The 19,011-nt window shown below is 41.5% G+C and overlaps 2 protein-coding genes and 1 long non-coding RNA gene across 7 annotated transcripts in view; 1 reads left to right on the top strand and 2 right to left on the bottom strand.

Annotated features, from left to right (window-relative positions):
- Positions 1 to 2,828: 2,828 nt before the first annotated feature.
- Positions 2,829 to 6,066, bottom strand: LOC116665919. Its single transcript, XR_004322752.1, has 2 exons — positions 5,933 to 6,066; positions 2,829 to 3,468 (listed from the first exon to the last, which is right to left on the bottom strand). It is a non-coding gene; the product is annotated as an uncharacterized LOC116665919 (long non-coding RNA).
- Positions 5,152 to 18,555, top strand: HENMT1 (HEN methyltransferase 1). 5 transcript variants are annotated; one of them, XM_032487234.1, is made up of 8 exons: positions 5,152 to 5,219; positions 7,210 to 7,291; positions 8,953 to 9,081; positions 10,884 to 10,996; positions 11,713 to 11,847; positions 13,903 to 14,082; positions 14,770 to 14,944; positions 15,586 to 18,555. In XM_032487234.1, the coding sequence occupies exons 2-8, from the start codon at positions 7,271 to 7,273 to the stop codon at positions 15,997 to 15,999; spliced, it is 1,167 nt and encodes a 388-aa protein (XP_032343125.1). In that variant the 5' UTR covers positions 5,152 to 5,219; positions 7,210 to 7,270; the 3' UTR covers positions 16,000 to 18,555. The 5 variants fall into 5 exon arrangements, with proteins under 5 accessions (XP_032343125.1, XP_032343126.1, XP_032343124.1 ...); XM_032487233.1 differs by lacking the exon at positions 5,152 to 5,219 and adding an exon at positions 5,968 to 6,254 and having other exon boundaries at positions 15,586 to 16,158; XM_032487232.1 differs by lacking the exon at positions 5,152 to 5,219 and adding an exon at positions 5,968 to 6,513 and having other exon boundaries at positions 15,586 to 16,158.
- FAM102B (family with sequence similarity 102 member B) overlaps positions 6,581 to 19,011 on the bottom strand; it is a 74,759-nt gene continuing 62,328 nt past the window's right edge. Inside the window, exon 11 of the mRNA XM_032487237.1 lies at positions 6,581 to 6,732. Within this exon, the coding sequence (XP_032343128.1) occupies positions 6,705 to 6,732 (28 nt within the window). The 3' untranslated portion in view covers positions 6,581 to 6,704. The remainder of the gene's footprint in view (positions 6,733 to 19,011) is intronic.

The following is a 19,011-nucleotide window of genomic DNA, read 5'->3' as shown; positions in this document are numbered from 1 at the left end:
ATCAGTAATATTCAAAACCAGCTGTATGAACTGATTATTTTAAAAGATATATCTCAAAGTATACATATACAAAAAGATACATCTCATTAAAAGATATATTTCCAATAAAATGTTACTTTTGTGTTTAATAATCATTTAACAATATTTATAATACATGCTATTTTGATCAGTTGTGTGTTAACAGTAACTGTTAAAAACAGTCTTTATGGAAGAAAAAAGTTTTAACACTTATAACCATATAATCCTAGGAAATCAAAAAATTTTTCCTTAACACATACTTCTGATTAGAGATGTCGACTGAATAAACAAAAGCACAATGTGAGAGTTGCGAGTTAAGTTTTATTTGGGCACAAAATGAGGACTATAGCCCAGGAGACAGCATTTCAGATGGCTCTGAGGAACTGCTTCAAAGAGGCAGGGGGGAAGGTCAGTGTATATGTGATTTTGGTGAAGGGGAGTACATGCAATCAAGCACACACTTTTAGAGAAGGTTGCTGCTGGTTAGGAAGAGCAGATGGCTCCATTAATGATTTTAGTGCTTGTCTAGATATGAGGATATGGGCTCATAAAATCTTCTCCTAAAAATATCTAGCGATCTGAAGGCCTGTTCTGCCAGCTTTTCCCAGAGCAGAGAGTACCTCATTCCTGATCTCCACCCTGAACCCCCTTCCGGGAGTGTTGAAGGTCAGTGACTGCAGCGGCTCATGATTTAATCCTCATAGAGGCAGATGGCAAGGGCCAATTTTTAGTTGGAAGGCTTAGGAAATTAAAATTTTTTTTCTTTAACATATACAGTTATGTTTAGAGAGAAGTAGGATAATGTGATCACTAGAAGATGTGTGAACATAAAAATATGTCAAGAACAAACAACAACAATAACAAACAAACCCTCCATTATTGCTTTTCTTAGCCCCTGAATATCAGATCCCAATTTTTACCTGATACTGCGGGGGCTCAGGGTAATCTTATTGGTTTCCTTTATCATGTTTAATTAACATTACCTGAAAGGCAGATTTATATGCCCTGTCTTATAATACTGTTACCGAAACAAACTTGGGTTTGCTTGCCCATACACAGTAAAGCCAATCTCCTGACACTGGGTTGTGGTGAAGGAAAGTACAGAGTTTATTGCAGGGCCCCAAGCAAGGGAGTGGGAGTGCTCTTCCTCACAGCATGGCAGCTGGATTCCAAGAGTGAGTGTTCCAAAGGCAGGGAAAGGTGCCAGTTTCTTAGCACCTGGGCCTGAAACTGGCACTTCAGTATTCCATTCACTGGAGAAATCACAAAACCCATCCAGATTCAAAAAAAGAAGAAACGGACCTCACTTCTCCATAAGTGTGTCAAAGAATCTGTGCATCTTAATCTGTCATGAGCTTCCTCCTGGCCACAAACTGCTTACCTTCCTTTTACATGCAAAATACAATCACCTTCTTTCAAGACTTTTCAAATATTTCATCCTATTTTGAACATCAGGCTTAAACTGTCATCCAGGATAACTTCAGGTCACTTATTTCATGTCAGATACATAAACCTGCTGGACTTGAAGAGCCATAAGAGAGGACCTTTATCTGTCTTTTTCACTCAGATCAGTTCTTGGTCCATAATAAGTGCACTATACATAATTATGAACAGGTAATCTTATTTATTTCTCATTATTCAACTGAAAAAATTGACAGAGGGGGTAAGTAAATTTCCAAAGGTTAGGGAGTAATAGTCAAATCAGGGGTTAAGATCTATTTGACTTAAAATTCATTCTGAAAATACTGTAACATGGCCTCTATCTCAGTGGGACTTAGAATCTAGTGGAGGAAGGTAAGATTAGGTATGATTAGAAAACAAAACAAAAAACAAACAAACAAAAAGGACACTATGAACTCACCTACAAAACAGAAACAGACTTTCAGACCTAGTAAACTTATGGTTAGCGGGGAAAGGGGGTGGGAGGGGATAAAGTTAGCAGTTTGATATTTACAAATGTTAGACACTATATATAAAAATAGATTTTAAAAAAGTTTCTTCTGTATAGCACAGGGAACTATGCTCAATATCTTATAATAACCTTTAATGGAAAAAATATGGAAACGAATATATCTATGTATATGCAAGACTAGGACATTGTTCTGGGCACCAGAAATTGACACATTGTAATCGACTATACTTCAATTAAAAAAAAAATAAAATGAGTAAAATTTAAAAAAAAAGAAAATGAGGTGACAAAGGCTAAGCTACAGTATTGGCTGTGGGAAGGAACAGATGCAACTAACAGATTGAAGAGGCCAAGATTTGGTGATTGTCCAAATTTGGGAAAGGTGGGAACAGACAGAGCCAAGGATGATGTCCAGACTCTGAGGGAGTAGGAGACCAGGAGAATGATGAAACAGACCAATCTGGAGAGGGAGCTGGACATGAGAATTCGATTTCACAAATGAGCCAACCAGCAGGCCAGGCAAAAACTCCAGATCCAGGAATCCTATTGAGGTCATTTACTAACTTCTAAAACAAGCCTTTAAATATTTAAAAGTTGTGGTAAAATACACATAAAACTTAGCATTTTTAAGTGTATAGTTCAGTGGCATTATGTACACTCATATTGTTGTGCAACCATCCCCATCATCCATCTATCGAACTTTTCCATTATCCCAAAGTGAAACTCTGTACCCATTAAACAGTAACTTCCAATTCCCTACTATTTTACTACTTTCTGTCTCTATGAATTTGACTATTCTAGGTATCTTGTATAAGTGGAATCATACCAAAGGGGCAAAAAATTTTTTCTTCTACCCTTCTGAGTTCTTCGCTGAGACACCCTGTAGTAAAAGATACATTAACAAGAGAAAAACAGAAATTTATTAACATGTATATATGGGCGATACCCAGGAAGAATGATTTATTCCCTGGGAAGGCCCAAGCTACTATCTTACACAGTCTTCAGTAAAGACAAAAGAAAAATGTTGATTTGGGGGTGGGGAGAGGCCAGTTATAGGAGGTTACCAGGAAACTCGTGGTAAAAAGGGTAATGTTTGTTTTGCAGATTTAAATCAGTGTCTTCTCAGTGATAAGATTTCATGTGGTTCACTCATCTTTCTATGCCTGGTGCAGAGAGGGAGACACCCTAACGGATGGAGATTTCCTTTATAAATCTAAATTTCCCTTTCACAAGGGTAATTTCTACATTTTCAGAGCTTCTCTTGTGTCTGCTGTTTGTTTAAACAATCAGCTCAAAACAGTCCTTATGCCAAAGAGGCATATTTTGGGGTGCATATTCTGTTACCCTTCATTCCCGCCTTTGAAACTTCCCCAGAAGCTGAGTTGGTAGATGGACCCATATCTTACTGAGCTAGTCTCAATCCTGAGAATATGTCACTTACATTAAAGAGTTGTTTCTCATTTCAGGAGGTAGTGGTGCAGGTGGCTCCCAAAGTCAGGCCTATATGGTTCAGGCTATCAGGTATTTAATAAAAGGCATTTCTATGGAAACAAAAAAAGAAAAACAGTGTTAATGATTAGAACAGACTATAAACTCAGTTTTTGAGTCCAGAGGGCAGTTACTTGAGATGATGTCTAGACATTGGACTTGAAGCACCTTCAGTCAGAGTGAGGAGGGGCAGTGGCAATCTGATGGATTTTACTGTTTTGCAGTTTTAGTATCTCTAGTGATGCCATCCTGGTGTTCCAGTGAAATTTCTGAGTGGCCCACACAGCCAGTAAGCACAAAGTTTGTCCAACATGAGCTGCTGTGGCAACTTCTCTAAAGTTTGTATCAAGTCATCCAGCTTCAGCTTTCAGGGCTTTGAGAAGAGGACAGTTTTTGTTCTTAGTGATTCCAGATCAGAAGGGTGGGAGAAATGTGGAAATGTTAGTTTAATGACTCAGATATTGGTGAAAACTAGAAGAATTCAGGATGCAGTCAGTTTGCAGGTACATAACAAAACCTCAAAGGCAATGAACAGGACTAGAATCCAGCATCCACGAAAAGTGCTCTACTGAAAGTTATTTTTCCTTCCCTACCCACAATACAGTATTTGTCCTTCTGTGACCAGCTTATTTCACTTAGCATAGTATCTTCAAGATTCATCCATGTTGTAGCATGACAGAGTCATTCCTTTTAAAGACTGAATAATATTTCATCGCATGTATATGACACTTTTATTTACTCATTTATCCATTGATGGACATTTGGGCTGTTTCTACCTTTTGCTATTCTGAAAAATGCTACTGTGAACATTGGTGTACAAATATCTGTTCCAGTCTCTGTTTTCAATTCTTTTGGGTATATACAGTTAATAGATAAACTGAGGCATACTGGAATTTTTAAGAATTTGCCTAAAAAAAAAAAAAGGAGTTGAGCACTCATCAATTTGAATCTGTTAGCTCCTAATTACTGTCAAGAACAAGAGGAAAGATTTTTATAGGGAAGATGCCAAAGCAAAGCAGGGAAATTACTAGACTGGCTCTAGCTTGTTGACAAAGAAATGCAGAAGGCTGCAAATAAGAAGAGTTTATTCGGAGACTCATAGACATAGAATACAAACTCGTGGCTGCCAGGGGGGAGGTGGGTGGGAAGGGACAGACTGGGAGTTTGAAATTTGTAGATACTGACAGGTATATATAAAATAGATAAACAAGATTATACTGTATAGCACAGGGAAATATATACAAGATCTTGTGGTAGCTTACAGTGAAAAAGAACGCAACAATGAATATATGTATGTTCATGTATAACTGAAAAATTGTACTCTACACTGGGAATTGACACATTATAAACTGACTATAACGCAATAAAATAAAATAAAATTAAATAGTTTATTTGGGGTCTTAGGAATTGCAACTTAGGAGACACAAATTTGGGTAAAAGCCAGTGTTTTGGGGAAGAGAAAATCAGGGGCTTATAAAGGAAAAAGCTTCAAGGTTGTTAAAAGTTGTCTGGCAAGAATTATAATTGGACACAATCAAGGAAATATTTGTCCTTAAGGGACAGCCTATCAGGAGTTATTTTAGGGTAAGGGGCCAGTAAGTATCTTGGGTTTGTGAAATATTGGGCAGAGGTTCTGGATGACTGTGTTAACACAGAAATTGGTCAAAGTTCAGATTCCACCCAGGCTGAGATGTGTGTAAGTTACACTTCTTCATTGGACTCCAGGCTCCATTTTTAGAGAGCTCCCTTAGCAATACCAACTCTTGTTTTTCCTTTCACAAGCATAAGCTGGTGCCTTACTTGGGTAAGTCTACTTGGTTATGATTGGTTGTCCTTAGGTTTCCATTTCTTAACCTTGATGCATTTGCAGGCTTAGGTTTTGGTTTGCTCATATAGGCTGTCAGGGCATGAGAGCCACCTCCGTCTAGAGGCCTCCTTATTTAAGTAAATAATTCAAAAACACGAAGAAGTGGAACTAATTTACTAAAGTTTAAACGTTCTGTTTAAATTATATATCCTATAATAAGAAATATGCTCTTTCAAGAAAGACTGTTGGGTAAAACTTTTGTTTCCTACGGCCATCAGGAGCCTCTCAAACAGTGAAGCTTACCTTAAGTTACATACTTTTTTCGGAGACTAGATTCCTCAAAATATCAAAAACAAAAACTGCACAGTATTATCTTTGCAATAACCCTAAGGCGTCAGCATTGTGCTTTGCACAGAGTAGGTATTAAGTGTTCGAAAATTTATTATTTCCCAAAATATTATTTATGGTATATTAACAGGTTATTAATTCATTATTAAAACCAGATTGAGTCTTTTAAAATAGGACCAAAAAAGTTTTCCCCCTCAGAATGGCAGCTTCGCTTCTCCTCCCTCCTTAAACTCTTAAAAAATTGCATAGAAGAAAGAACTTATTTGTGAAACATTAAATTCAGTCTCTGCAGGGGAAGGGAGCATGATACAGTAATTTTTCTTAGAGATCAGACAGCTGCGTCCCTAGCATGCGGTAGTTACCAGTTGGAGGTTTGCGGCCTGAAAGATTTGAAGGTTTTCCTCAGAGCTCATCTGTTACTGGACCAACTTCAGCCAGACCAAGGTCCCCTTTAAGGCCCGTGGATTGGTCAGGCGACGGGACTATTGGCTGATTCGGACCCGAGCCGCCGCCCGCTCGCGCGCAGCCCGCTCGCTCCTCTCGCCACCTTCCATTGGCCGGGGCCGTTTTCAGCTCCGCTGCGCACAGGGGGAGCCAGAGCCGGCCGCCCTGCTCGCAGCCCACGGACACGCTGAGCGACGCGCCGCCTCGGTCCAACAATCGCGGCCCCCCGGGCCGGCTGCGGTGGGTGGCAGCCGCGCGCGAGGCGGGAATGTGGCCGGGACCGTGGTTCCCCCCGCCCCCCGTCCCCCAAGGTTCGGGTGAAGACTTAGAAAAGGCTTCGGGGCTTGCGTCACCGCGGCCGTTAAGAGACACTAAACCGACGTCTGGGTGCTGGGAGCCTAGAAGGATGGGGCTGGACTCCGGGCTGGGCCCCGGACGGCCGCGGCGGAGGAGCAGGACGCGCGGCCCGGCGCCGGCGGCGCAGATGTGGGCGGTGCAGGTGTGGCCGCGGCGGGGAACGTCACGTGGCGAGGCGGGCGTGCGCGGTGCCAGGGGCGGGGCCCGGGGTTAAATGCGGCTGCTGCGCGGCGGGGTCCGCTCGTCTGCGCTTTATCCGCTGGTCGCTGACGCGCTTTGCCTGTCCTTTGGAGGTGCTTCTTACCAAAGGTAATAGTTGCGTCGACTCATGCTCTATGATAACGCCGTAACGTTGTCTCGCCTGAGGAGGGTTTCGGAGTACGAGTTAGAGAATAAACTTAAAAGTTAGGAGATGGACATGGCTACGTTTTAGACTGAGTTCTAGTTGATAGAGGCGAGTGTGCAGTAGAGAACTAAAATTTAAATTCAAGGCCATCAGTGAATTGGGTATGTGTTGGAGCATCTTTGTCACTTGTTTAGGACACTTTCCCCTTTAAATTACATTTTGACCGTGTGTGAAAGAGTAGTTGGAAGCAATTTGAGTGAGGTGGAGGGTTTTAATGAAATAGTCACAACTGATAGAATTGTTCAGTTGGTATCAAACTAATAAAGAATGGGTGTTATTACATGTGTTTGGCGTAGCGGAAAGTTACTTAGGCCTTTTGAGCCTGTTTGCTATTGTCTGAAACAATAAATTCTGTGGATTAACTGGCAATTTAATGTGGATTAAATGTAAAGAGAAGCGGGCAGGCTCACTCTCTTCCTATTGTGTTTACAGCCTAGTTGTTGCTGATTCCTAGAGCTTGAAGGGGATACATTTGCGTCTTTGTTTCAACAAAATGGAAGAAAACAACCTAGAGGTAAGGCTGCCCTCTTCTTGACCTGCCCTATGACTCTGAGGAGTCATCGCGAGAGTGTGAGGACTGTGAGGTACAGCCCTCCCTTGGTATCCGCGGGGTTTTGGTTCTAGGACGCCCCGCGGACACCAAAATTCGACGATGCTCAAGTCCTTTGTATAAAATGGCCCTTCCAGTGCTGATGGCTGGCTGTGATTACAAGGAAAATCCACATTTAGCGCCTAACATTTCTTGGGGTGTTGGTTGAGCTAAATAAAGATATACATAGATTAAATTCCACATTTGGTGTTTATAGTGTTTTTCTAATGTTAACGTGCTTTTGGGTCACCAGGGGATTTTGTTAACTGCAGGTTCGGATTGAGGCACTGTAGAGGTGACGCCTGCATTTCTAAGACGTTTCCAGATAAAGAGGACAGTGGTTCGGGAACCACATTTGGAGTACACATTACACGTGGTTATGGAGTACTTGAGATGTGGCTTGAGCAACTGACAAACAGAACTTCATTTGACTTGAAAATTAGTTTATAACAGGTTTCATTATTGGGAAAGTTTTGAGTATGTTTGGGATAACTTGGTTGTGTGAATCTACTTTTTAAATGTACTTTTTTTTGAAACTCAAATACAGATCAAGCATGTCTGATTTCATCTTGAAATACTTCAGATATACTGGTTAATTACCCCTTAAAATATTACAGATAGGCTATAAGGAAGTTGCACATTTGGCTTGTATTTTACTTCTATTGGACAGCACTACTGTGGACATTAGGTGCCTTTTGGACTGTACTCCTTTGTAATACTGGTATTTAGGAACAGCAGTGACAGCAGCTCTGGATTAATCATGACATTATTTTTGAATGGGATCATGTTAAATTAATTCTGACATACGTAAAAGGCTTTTAATAGGGCTATTAAAAAGGAAAATTATTTAGGACTATTGCAGTAAGAGCATTGCGGTAGGGGAGAGAGGTGGGGCCCAACTCCACATGCAGTGGACAGCTGGGGATTTGTAGCCTATGAGCAGAATGAGGGGATGAGTGGATGGAAGAGAGAGGAGACATCAAGGTATGGAGTTCCTGCTAAACCCACTTGGTAGGGTTCTGAAGGCAGGCCAAAGACAGGGCAGGGTCTAGGCAAGTATAGTCAGAAGAGGGCTCAGCATGACTTCAGTTTGGTTAAGAAGAGTCTTTTGTCAGTTTGTAGGCTTTAGCAATTCACTTCACTAAAGGTCCCTTGTTTTTTAATTAATTAATTAATTAGTTAGTTAGTTAGTTAGGTAATTGGGTTTTGCTTATTTTTTTTAGAGGAGGTACTGGGGATTGAACCCAGGACCTCATGCATGCTGAGCATGTGCTCTACCACTGAGCTATACCCGCCCCTGGGTCCCTTGTTTTATTAAATGCATTCATTAGTAATTTTCCCTTTAGCAAACTCTAAGCTATAGGGAGCATAAAGCCAGACAATCACTTAAAAGACATGAGAGGAGGCTTAGATGAAATGAAGTGTGGAGAAAGTACAGTGCAACCTCATGAGCTTAGGACGGAGGTGGTTCCAGGGCCTGTGTGTTCTGCAAAGTGATTGGGGGAAGTAAAAACTTCTTTCTTCTTTAACTCCTGAAGTCATGCATGATTAGAACACCTCCCTTTTTTTTGTTTGTAAACTTTCAGTGCAATAGTGTGGTTGATGGTAACGTTGAAGAAGTTCCCGACAAGAAGGTAATTAAGTTTAATCCTCCGTTATACAGACAACGTTATGAATTCGTTAAAAAGTTAGTGGCACAACACGAACCCAAGAAGGTAGGTATTTCTCTTTCCAAACGTTTAATTGTTAAGAATGCCTTATGTAGTGCTTTGTCAAATTAAAAAAATCTTAGTAAGGATTTAGCAAGCAAAGACTATACAAAAAGACTTTTGCGAGGAGGGAAAGAGTTTGCAATAGGGAGAGCACTTGTTTTAATGGGTAAAAAGAGATTTTTCTTTTACAGAGAGGAGTCTGAGCGGGATAAAAGGGGGGTGTGACTGGATAGTAGAATGTGTGAGACCTGAAACCAGCCTATTTTCTGGGAGGGATCCTTAGCTGAATGACATTAGCAGTCCAATGTTCAGGGGCCCAGGGGAAGGGGAGAATTTTGTTTTGATCAGTGGGACAAGTAGTCAAGGTAATCATTCAAGGCAGAGTGTGGGAACACTAGGCAGCATCTGGGAGTATTGGGGAAGATGGTACCTTCTGAAAGCCCTTTCTGGAGATAGAAAGCGTAGGTGGATACCTTTAACCTGTTTACCAGGAGCACGGGGCTCAGATAAAATTCAACATTGCCAGTTTCAAATATGAAGAAAATCTTGACATTTTTACCATTGGATGTGGTCTTTTTGTGTTCCACATTTATCGAGCATGTAGTCCGAACATCAAGCAGACCAGTCCTGTGGACATAGATACTGTGGTCCTTTTTAATTAGATAATAATGGTAGGGGAAAGGCAAGAAGCCCTTGGCCTCCATCCACTTTCCCTTTGTAGCAAAGGTTCATGATCAGTGCTGGCCCTGGATTCTGTCTGGGTAACACCTCCCTGCAGTGTCAGTGTCTGGATTTCATAGGACCAAAGGAGTGTAGCTCAGTGAACAAGGCTAGTCCAGTGAGCATCTGAATTCTGTAGGGTCCGTTATAGGCTAAAGGATGACAGACGTCTTAAGGAAAGTGGTGGTTTAATTCTCATGAGTTTTGTGCTGTTAGACTTCACAGACTTGTCTTTTTGCCAGGTGGATTGCAGGTATTGGTGAAGCTCACATATCCTTCATAGTATAGTTTCAGCGCAATTCCTATTTGGAAGAAATTTGGATATACTACTTAAAAATTAGTGCAGTTCAATGCTTTCTGTGATTTGCTTTCTGGAACTAGATTTTCATTTTTCAGTTCTGCGTTTCCCTTCTCCCACTATCCCATAAATGTGCCTGCCTCAGAGAGGAAAATTACTGAATAACCAAGGGTGCAGCTTTGAGGTGGATTGCATACTTTTTGGGGTGTGGGTCCTTTTCAGTGTTTGTCATGTGTTATCTTCATTTGCCCTCTTTACCTAAAGTGGGGTTCAGAAACATAGATAGCTCAGCTATGGTTAATGAAGACTATTGTGTGATTAAGAAAATCAGATCTAACCAAAAAAAAAAAAACCTGTAAGAATGCATGTGAATAAATCTGAAGGGGATTAGAGGAATGAGATCAGGCTCTGGCCTGGTATGTTTGGTAAGCACTCCAAATCTGGAAGCTTTTCAGAGGCACAGATTCATCTTAGAGCACTTGCCTGTCCTGTGTGCTGCTCCTGGGCCAGGCCTTTGGGATATATCTGATACTCATCTGAATTAGAGGAGTTTATTGTCCAAACACTCTTGTAGGTCATGGGAAGTTAACAGGATTTATTTTCGCCCCCAGGTTTATAATGTATCAGGTTAATTTCCTTTTTATGTATTTTTTCTACCAAAAAGATACTATATAATTTTTTTGATACTCACTCTTTCTGAAAAACAAAACAAAAAAAAAAAACTCTTGATCGTATTTGACTTCTCTGGCTATCATGTCTTTGAAATAACATTCTATCCCGTCTACAGGTTGCAGACTTGGGGTGCGGTGATGTTTTCCTACTGAGGATGTTAAAATACCAAAAGTGCCTTGAAGAGCTTGTTGGAGTAGATATCAATGAAGAGAAATTTAAATGGCATGGGTAATACTGAATTTCTGAAAGAACTATGCATTAATCTAAAACTAGTGGCACTATTAATTATACCTAGAGGAACTGTTTTTTAAATGTTTTATACAACTTGTTTAAAAGGAGGCACTGTGAGAGCTTCAGGCTCACGGAATAATGCCTTTACCATAACACTAATTGGCTGTATGTTGTGAATACTATCTATGTTTTGCTTCTACCTATGTAGAAACTATAGCCTCAATTAAGTAATTATAGCAATCAAAGCATTGCAAATTCAAATTCAAATGGCAAAGTCTAATGCTGGGCACCACAGGTAACTTACAGCAGAGGATTTAAATTGCCACAGCACTGGGGCAGAGGCCCCGGGTCCCCTTTAATTTGAACCAGAGTAGCTCTTATATATATATGTGATTGTTTTAAGAATGTCTTTCTTCTAAAGAACAAAAAATTGAAAATCACTGATCCAAAGTGAGCTGAGAGAGCCAAAAGTATTAATAATTAGAAGAGTATCAAATACTCAGAAATCTTGTTCTTCTTGGCCATAATATAATGCCCCTTGGGAGAGGAAGTTACCCTATGACTGTGTGCTTAATACATCGTTATGGAAAACAGACCATGTCAGACTTACCAATGTAGGCAGGAGATAATTATCAGGATCAGAGTTCTGTTGCTGGTAAGATATTCTGAATAGTCTGTGTTCAGATGTTCCTTCTACAATAATGCCTCTGCAGGTGTAAGCTGTCTGCCTGCGTGGGGGATCATCTGGACCCCAGGGAGCTGGATTTAATTATTACCTTGTATCAGGGCTCTGTTTTGGAGAAAGACTGTCGCTTGGTTGGATTTGACATGGTTACGTGTATTGAATTGTAAGTATTAAACTACTGCTTACTGTATACATTCATTTGAAAAATCTGAATGAATTAGTCCCAGTAAATTTAGCATCCTAAATATTTGTCATAATCTGTATTATTTGTGAGAGTAGGAAGGTATAAATTGGGAGGTTAAAATTTGTAGATAACTACTATATATAAAATAGAGAAACAACAAGTTTATACTGGATAGCACAGAGAACTGTATTCAATATCTTGTGGTAACCTGTGCTGAAGAATATGAGAACGAATGTATATATGTTCCTATGTGACTGAAGTATTGTGCTGTACACCAGGAATTGATACATTGTAAACTGACTGTACCTCAAGAAAAAAAAATAATCTGAAGTATTTGTAAAAAAAAAAAATTGCTTGTCACTTGGGACTGACTTTTTATTTGGAAATGATTTCAAGTTTATAGGTAAGATGCAAAAAGTCAGTAGTACCAGGAACACCTATATCCTTTATCCTGAGTCAAGGATTTCCCTCATTTTCTTCACCTTTGGTGTACGTGCCCTCCTGCTGTCTCCTTCAGTTTCCATCTCTCCTTCCATATATCTTTTTCTGAACCATTTAAGGGTAGGTTTTACCCTTTGTTCCTAATAAATTCTATATTAAATAGCCAGTCCCCTTTATTTTTAATAAGTCTGTTTTTCATTTTTGGCTCTTAGTGATTAGGTGCAGGCAGCGCAGTCCTGGAATACAGTAGAGAACTGAGGACGTTATCTGGGTCCTTCTCAGATCATCCCAGCTGGAGGCACCACTGTCCCTTTGTCCCTCCTGGGGATGTTAATTTTGATCTCCCCGGTCAAGGTGTGGTTGCTTCCCCTGCAGCTGATAAGCAGTCTGCAGAGAGACACTTTAAAACCACGCACATATCTTGTTACTCATCCACTCAGCCATGTGTCCCCCTAATATTTTCTGTCTGTATCACAATGGTGGCAAATGCTTTTTGCAATTTCAGCACTTCTATTTACTTGCCAAGAGCCCTTCCACCTCACCATCTCAGTAACGTATTTTTTTTTAACTTTTTTTTTTTTTGCAGGGGGGAGGTAATTAGGTTTATTTATTTTTATTTTATTAAATTTTTTTTTTAATGGAGGTACTGGGGATTGAACTCAGGACTTTGCCATGTCAGTTATCATCAGTGTGATGTCAATAACTCCTGTTTTTTAATGATTTGTAACATATTACTGTATTTTCTTGCTCATATTGTCCCCAGGTTGGTCAGTGGGGGTCCCTTCAAGCTGACCCGTTTTCTTGTGATCTGTCCTTTTTCGAGCACTTAATTTCTGGCACAGTAAGATGTACCATGCTGGCTGTCTACTTTTCCTCCCCAGTCTGCCATTTTTTAAAGGAGTTCTGGTTCCTTTTAGTGGGAAATGATTTTCAGAAACCAAGATGTATCTCTTAATGATCTTTTTTTTTTTTTTTTTTTTTTTTTTGGTGGGGGGAGAGGTAATTAGGTTTATTTATTTAATTTCCTTTTCTCCTTTAATGGAGGTACGGGGGATTGAACCCAGGACCTCATGCATACTGAGCTTGTGCTCTGCCACTTGAGCTATACCCTCCTCCCTTAATGATCTTTTAATTATAGTTAAGGGTCTGAACTCTGGGGTCAGTTTGCCCAGTATTGTGTTCTGATTTCTAATTTTTAGTAATGTGTTTTCTAGAGCAGAGTGTTTACCTTTTATTTCTTTTGTATTTCCTGTTGCCTGGCACATAGCAGGCACCTAATGCTTGAAATTACTCCTCCATTGTATATGTCACAGTTTGCTTATCCATTCCTGTTTATAGCCACCATTTGGCTATTGCGAATAATGCTGCTGTGAACATGGACTTTCAGTTATTTTGGATCTCTCCCCAGAAGTGGAAGTGGTGGATCATACTGTAATTCTAGTAGAACAGAGGCTCCAAAATAGTGGAGGAGGACCATTTTCTCTTACCTGGTCTGAGAGGTCCATGGTTAGACATTGTTTTGCTAAATCAGTTAGGAAACTACTTGCAAGCAAAGCTAGGTTTGGTTGTATTTTTTCTCACTTACCACTTTAGAATAGAACATTTTGATTCAGAAGATCTGGCCAAGTTTCCTGAAGTCGTATTTGGGTACATGTCCCCAGCCATGATCGTCATCAGCACACCGAACTCCGATTTCAACTCCCTGTTTCCATACTCAGACTTTAGGGATTTAGATCACAAATTTGAGTGGAGCAGAATGGAGTTTCAGACCTGGTGAGTTCTTAAGGTTTTTTGTTTGTTTGATTTTGGGGGCTGCACTGGAGTTTTCAACCCTTTGAAGTAAATCTTCCTATCTACAGTTACCACGCATAATACTAATTACTGCAGTGATTCTTTATTTTATTCCAATAAAACTGACTCTCAAAGTGCAACTTAGCATATAAAGAAATCATTAAGGAACCACCACATTTGAGCGCTGTGTGTTTTCTCTGTCAGGTCCCTCAGGCAGGTCAGTCGGGAAAGGGTGTGTGGGCACCTGGTACCTTTCAAGAACAGGTATCAGGAGTGTTGGTGGGGAGATCAGGAAACAGAGGAGGAAGGTGGGGCTGTGAAGATGCCCTGGCCCAGGGTTATCTCTCAGGGGCTTGATGGAGGGTCGTGTTTCTGGCATAAGTGTGAACCCAAATAGGAGCTGGGATGATTATAGCCATTGTGGTCTCCTTGTCCATCCCTGCACTCTGCGCCATATTCTTGTGGTTACTTGGAAACTGACACTGTCATTGCCTTAATGCTTCAGACAGAAGCAAGCAGAGCAAACCCCGTGATACGGCATTATGTGGTGTTACAGGAATTGCAGCTTATTTTGGTTTGTATTTTTCATGTTCTGGTCTACTGGAAATGGCTGTTTAACACTAAGCTCTAAGTTTAGAAAAATGACTTTTCTCTTTGTTTTGACTTTAGGGCTTTAGATGTGGCAAATCGCTACAATTACTCTGTGGAGTTTACTGGTGTGGGGGAACCCCCATCAGGAGCTGAGGATGTTGGATATTGTACCCAGATAGGGATCTTCCACAGAAAAGCACAGGCAACTGAACCTGATATTTCGGAGCAGCAGGGCCAACATGTTTATCAAGTTGTGAGTATCAAGTGTGAGGTAGCTCTCAGAGCAAGTTCGCTTACTGGGATGGTGAAGTGTTGGAGCCCCCACTGTAGAGAAGTGTAAATGACCTTATTTTGAGGTTGCCCCACAGTGTCTCAAAGTATGTTACAGAGAATGATCTGCAGGTGTCTTACTTGCAGGCTGTTTGTGCCAGCAACCTCCCTTTTCGTGATCTGTTAGGAAAGAGGAAAGTTAGCAGCAGTTTCTCCATAGCTTGGTTCAGGAAATGATTTGAAGCTGAGCCTCCAAGCTTGTCAGACCCTTTTGGTTTAAGGAGGTATGGTGAAGAATAAATGCAGTTTTTCCCTTTTAACTAACAACATTTTTTTCCTTTTACCCTTTTCCCTCTCCTGTCAAGTAAGAATACTGGGTTGGTATGAATTGGCGGAAGCCTTGCTGGGAGACTTTGATCATTTGAAATTTGAAAGCAAATCAGTTACTGTCTATATGTCAGTAGTTTGACTTCCATTATAATTGTGGCATTCACAGTTGTAGGGTTTGACATGTACATGTGGTTAATGTGTACATCCAGTTAATTCTAGTGTGGGAAAATGTTACTAGTGGTCCTGGAGATTTTCTTATATTCCAAGTCTCTCTTTTTTTTTTTCCCCTTTCAGGCTTATACGACCTCATACCCGAGTTTACAGCAAATAAAGTACCGCAGACGTGTAGTGGTTTATGAAACGTACCGAGAAGTGCACAGAATGAGACGGAAATATAAAATGGGTCTGACTTGGTGTGAGTTGGAGGCTGATCCGGAAGACCCCGACAACCCAAGAAGAAAATTCACTTCAGGCCTTCCATCCCCTCAACCACTCAAGGAAGCTGAAAAGTCCACAGAGATGACTCCCAAACCTTTCTGTATTGGAGATAAGTTTTACGTACCCCTGGAGAGAATCATTGCTTATCCGAAGGTGAAGCACTTATGTGGTAACGTGGAGGAGCTGCGAGCGCTCATCGCCGATGCCGTCGAACTGAACTGCAGCGGCTCGGCCGTGCAGGTGGACTTGGATCACTATGCTGACTGCTGAGCCATCCTTACTTCCTGAAATTCAGGCTCTTAGCAGTAAGTTGGGCTCATTGAGAATTTAAACTTTGTGCAGCCATAATTCAGGTAGCTTAATTTTAAGCTCACTTAACTTTGTTACGTTTTTTGTGTTGAATGTGACATAAAAGAGTTTTAAAGAAAATGGAGTTACCCAGTAGCATTTCCAACCTTTTCCCGGGGCGTAAGGGTAACTTTAAAATCTAGAATTCTCTACCTCCTTTGGGCTAAATTCTAACCTATAATACCTAGACGAAAACACATACAAAACAGGAATGCAGGTGTTTGAAGGGAATAGAGCCTCCTCATAATTAAACACTGTCTATGGTTTTTGAGTACGCTCATCTCTGGGGGCTTACTGGCTGGACTTGGGGTGGTAGCAGCCATAGGAGGGAGGGAAATAGAGCTTCTCATAACGGGGAGAAACAGTGGTCCAGGAGGGAGACATTTCTTCCTCAGGCTTGGGAGTGCAGAGGTGAGCCGACCAGGTGTGGGACCCCCATGGGCCCACACGTCTATCTTGCCAGGCCCTGTACTTCGTGTGCACCTCGGGGACAAAGAGGGATGTCTGAGCTTTAGCTGCCACTTGCACATTCTAAGCCAGTATAAAGGAAAAGAAAAGGGAAGGGACAGAGGGCATGTGCCAGCTGTCTGCACTTTTCCTGCTGCTTGGCCAGATGGAAGCCTCATGGCCATACCTTACAGCAAGGGATGCTGGGAAGTGCAGTCATTTACTCTGGGAGGCCATGTGCCCACTTGGTGGGCTTCTGCTAAAGCACAAGTGGGAGAAAGAACATGGTGGCAACTTTCCGCAATCAGAAAGTCCTTAAACAGGCTGTGGCTGGGCAGAGTGGGGACCTGCCCACTTTTTTTTGGTGAGGAGAGGTAATTAGGTTTACTTACTTATTTTTAGAGGCGGCACTGGGGATTGAACCCACAACCTTGGGCATACTAAGCATGCACCCTACCCTGTACTCGAGCTATACCCTCCCCTCTTCAGGGGCTGTAATTCTGAAGGGTTAATATTAAGTAGATGGAAAGTGGATTTGGGGAGGAGGGTGGTGAGTGGAACAAAGGGATTCCGGAAAAGAAGTGTTAACCACGAAATGCCCCTTCAGACCCCTACTGTGGACTTAAACCGATTTTACTCCTGAATGCATACAGTCTAGAGGTTGGCACCCTCCCACCTCCGCCCCTGCCCTGCCCGAAGGGCCCTCCATCCTCACCTTTCTAGGCCTGTGCAGCTTTCCAGGGTTTCCTTCTCATTGCTTTTCTGTTCAAACCAAGGTTTTCTAGCCATGGCTCTGAAAATTAACTGATTAACTTTGTTAAGGCTTAATCACCTCCCAGAAACGTTTTAAATGCTCATGACTGCCATGGGTGATGGGGCCACCCCGCCCTGCCACGGCTCCCCCACATCTCTGTAACTCCTGCCCCTACATTCCTCTTCCTCTTTACCTGTCTATCTTGATACAGGCCTTGATTTGCATGTTGAGTGGTTCCAAGCTGGGGGTCAGCAGATGCTCCTGTAGGGACAGGGTAACTTTCGACTTTACAACTGTTCCGCTCTGCTCGAGGTGAACAGAAAAATGGATGTGGCTGTGTTCCACTACAGTTATACTAAAAAGGGCAGCTGCCAGGTTTTGCTCATAGTTTGCAGATCTTTGTTCTAAACGAAAAAAGTCATATACCCTCACTCTTTAGCAGCACAGAGCTCTTTCTAAAGGGAGAAAAGCAATTGGACTTAATTTCTTATTGCTACAAATGCTGCCAAAGTTAGGTCTGCTAAGGGAATAACGTGTATAAAGGGGGCATCATCCCTATGACAGTGTCCTTGCAAGCACTAGAGTATAGTGTCTGGCCCGTCTGAGGTAGCTTTGTTCATCTTAAGAATGTTAGGTAATTTCAATATCCACTTTGGATAATAAGGCTCATTAGTGTATCCAGGCAGCCAGTTTTCAAGTAATGGATACCTGCAGACCTAGAAAGTGAACACAGTAATTCTTCCACATACAAAAGTCTTTCTGGGACCAAAGGATCAAGTGTCAGATTTAAAGAAAACAGAACGCTGGCAACCCTACTCATGTATGTACACAGAATGAGTTGTGGAGTCCCTAGCCAGATTTCAAGTGTCATAGACACCCACGGAGTGTGGTCACCTGCTGAAATGAGGGACAGTCCCCTCCAGCCACTGCCTCTGTTACACCTGCCTCCTCCTCTCTTTACTGCCGCTCCCTGGGCATCCCCAGCTCACTGGAAACCAGCTCCCCAGGGTGCAGTGCTGGAAGGCCTATGGCTTTTCATCCCTACTCTTGAGTTTTGGAGAATAAGTGGACAGGAAGTTCCTGAGAAAAGGGACAGAAAAATTTAAAAATGTGAAAATGTTTCTGTATCTGAAATTTCACAGTCACATATGTTGGTGGGAGTAGGGCCCTCCACGCCCTCTCTGCTCTCCCTGCCCTCCAATTTGGTGGGCTGCATAATCGTAGGCTCTTTGTATCTGGGGCAATGTTTTATATAATTAAAAATCTTTTCTTGTTGAACCCCTCCTGGTTATATATTGCACCTTCCATGTTGGGTAAGGCATGTTTGCTGCTGTCATAAGACCCCTATGAAGCACTGCTTTAAGAGCATTAGTTTGAGAAGTCTGGTTGCAGAGGCTGTGCGGCAGGGGAAGCACATGTATCTTCAAGTATCTTCAACTTCGGCAAAGCCTGACCTTCAGTTGTTTGAAATGTTGATCTGAAAGGCAGTTGCTACCTTTCCCTCAGCCCCCCTCAAACAAAACAAACCCCACCAATAAAACTGCAGATTGTTTTCTATAATCTAAGAATTTTAAATTACAAAAGGAATACTGTAAAAATTAAGACAATTCATTAATTAATGGAATTTCAAGTAAACTTTATAGACTTTAAACTTTTTCCTTAATACCTGCCTTCTAACGCCATTGGGAACTCCCTGTCTCTCAAATTCATGACTTTTCTTAAAGAGAGCCCAC

Source organism: Camelus ferus, chromosome 9 (assembly GCF_009834535.1).
Source record: "Camelus ferus isolate YT-003-E chromosome 9, BCGSAC_Cfer_1.0, whole genome shotgun sequence".
NCBI classification, from domain to species: Eukaryota; Metazoa; Chordata; class Mammalia; order Artiodactyla; family Camelidae; genus Camelus; species Camelus ferus.
Note: the sequence above shows the minus strand (reverse complement) of the source record. Positions and strands in the feature narration are given on the sequence as shown.

Excerpts from the sequence above, each read along its gene's own strand:
- HENMT1 (XM_032487234.1), top strand. The coding sequence starts at position 7,271 with ATGGAAGAAAACAACCTAGAG. Across the intron at positions 11,848-13,902 it reads ATGGTTACGTGTATTGAATT|AATAGAACATTTTGATTCAG; the intron begins GTAAGTATTAAA and ends TTACCACTTTAG. Across the intron at positions 14,083-14,769 it reads AGAATGGAGTTTCAGACCTG|GGCTTTAGATGTGGCAAATC; the intron begins GTGAGTTCTTAA and ends TTTTGACTTTAG.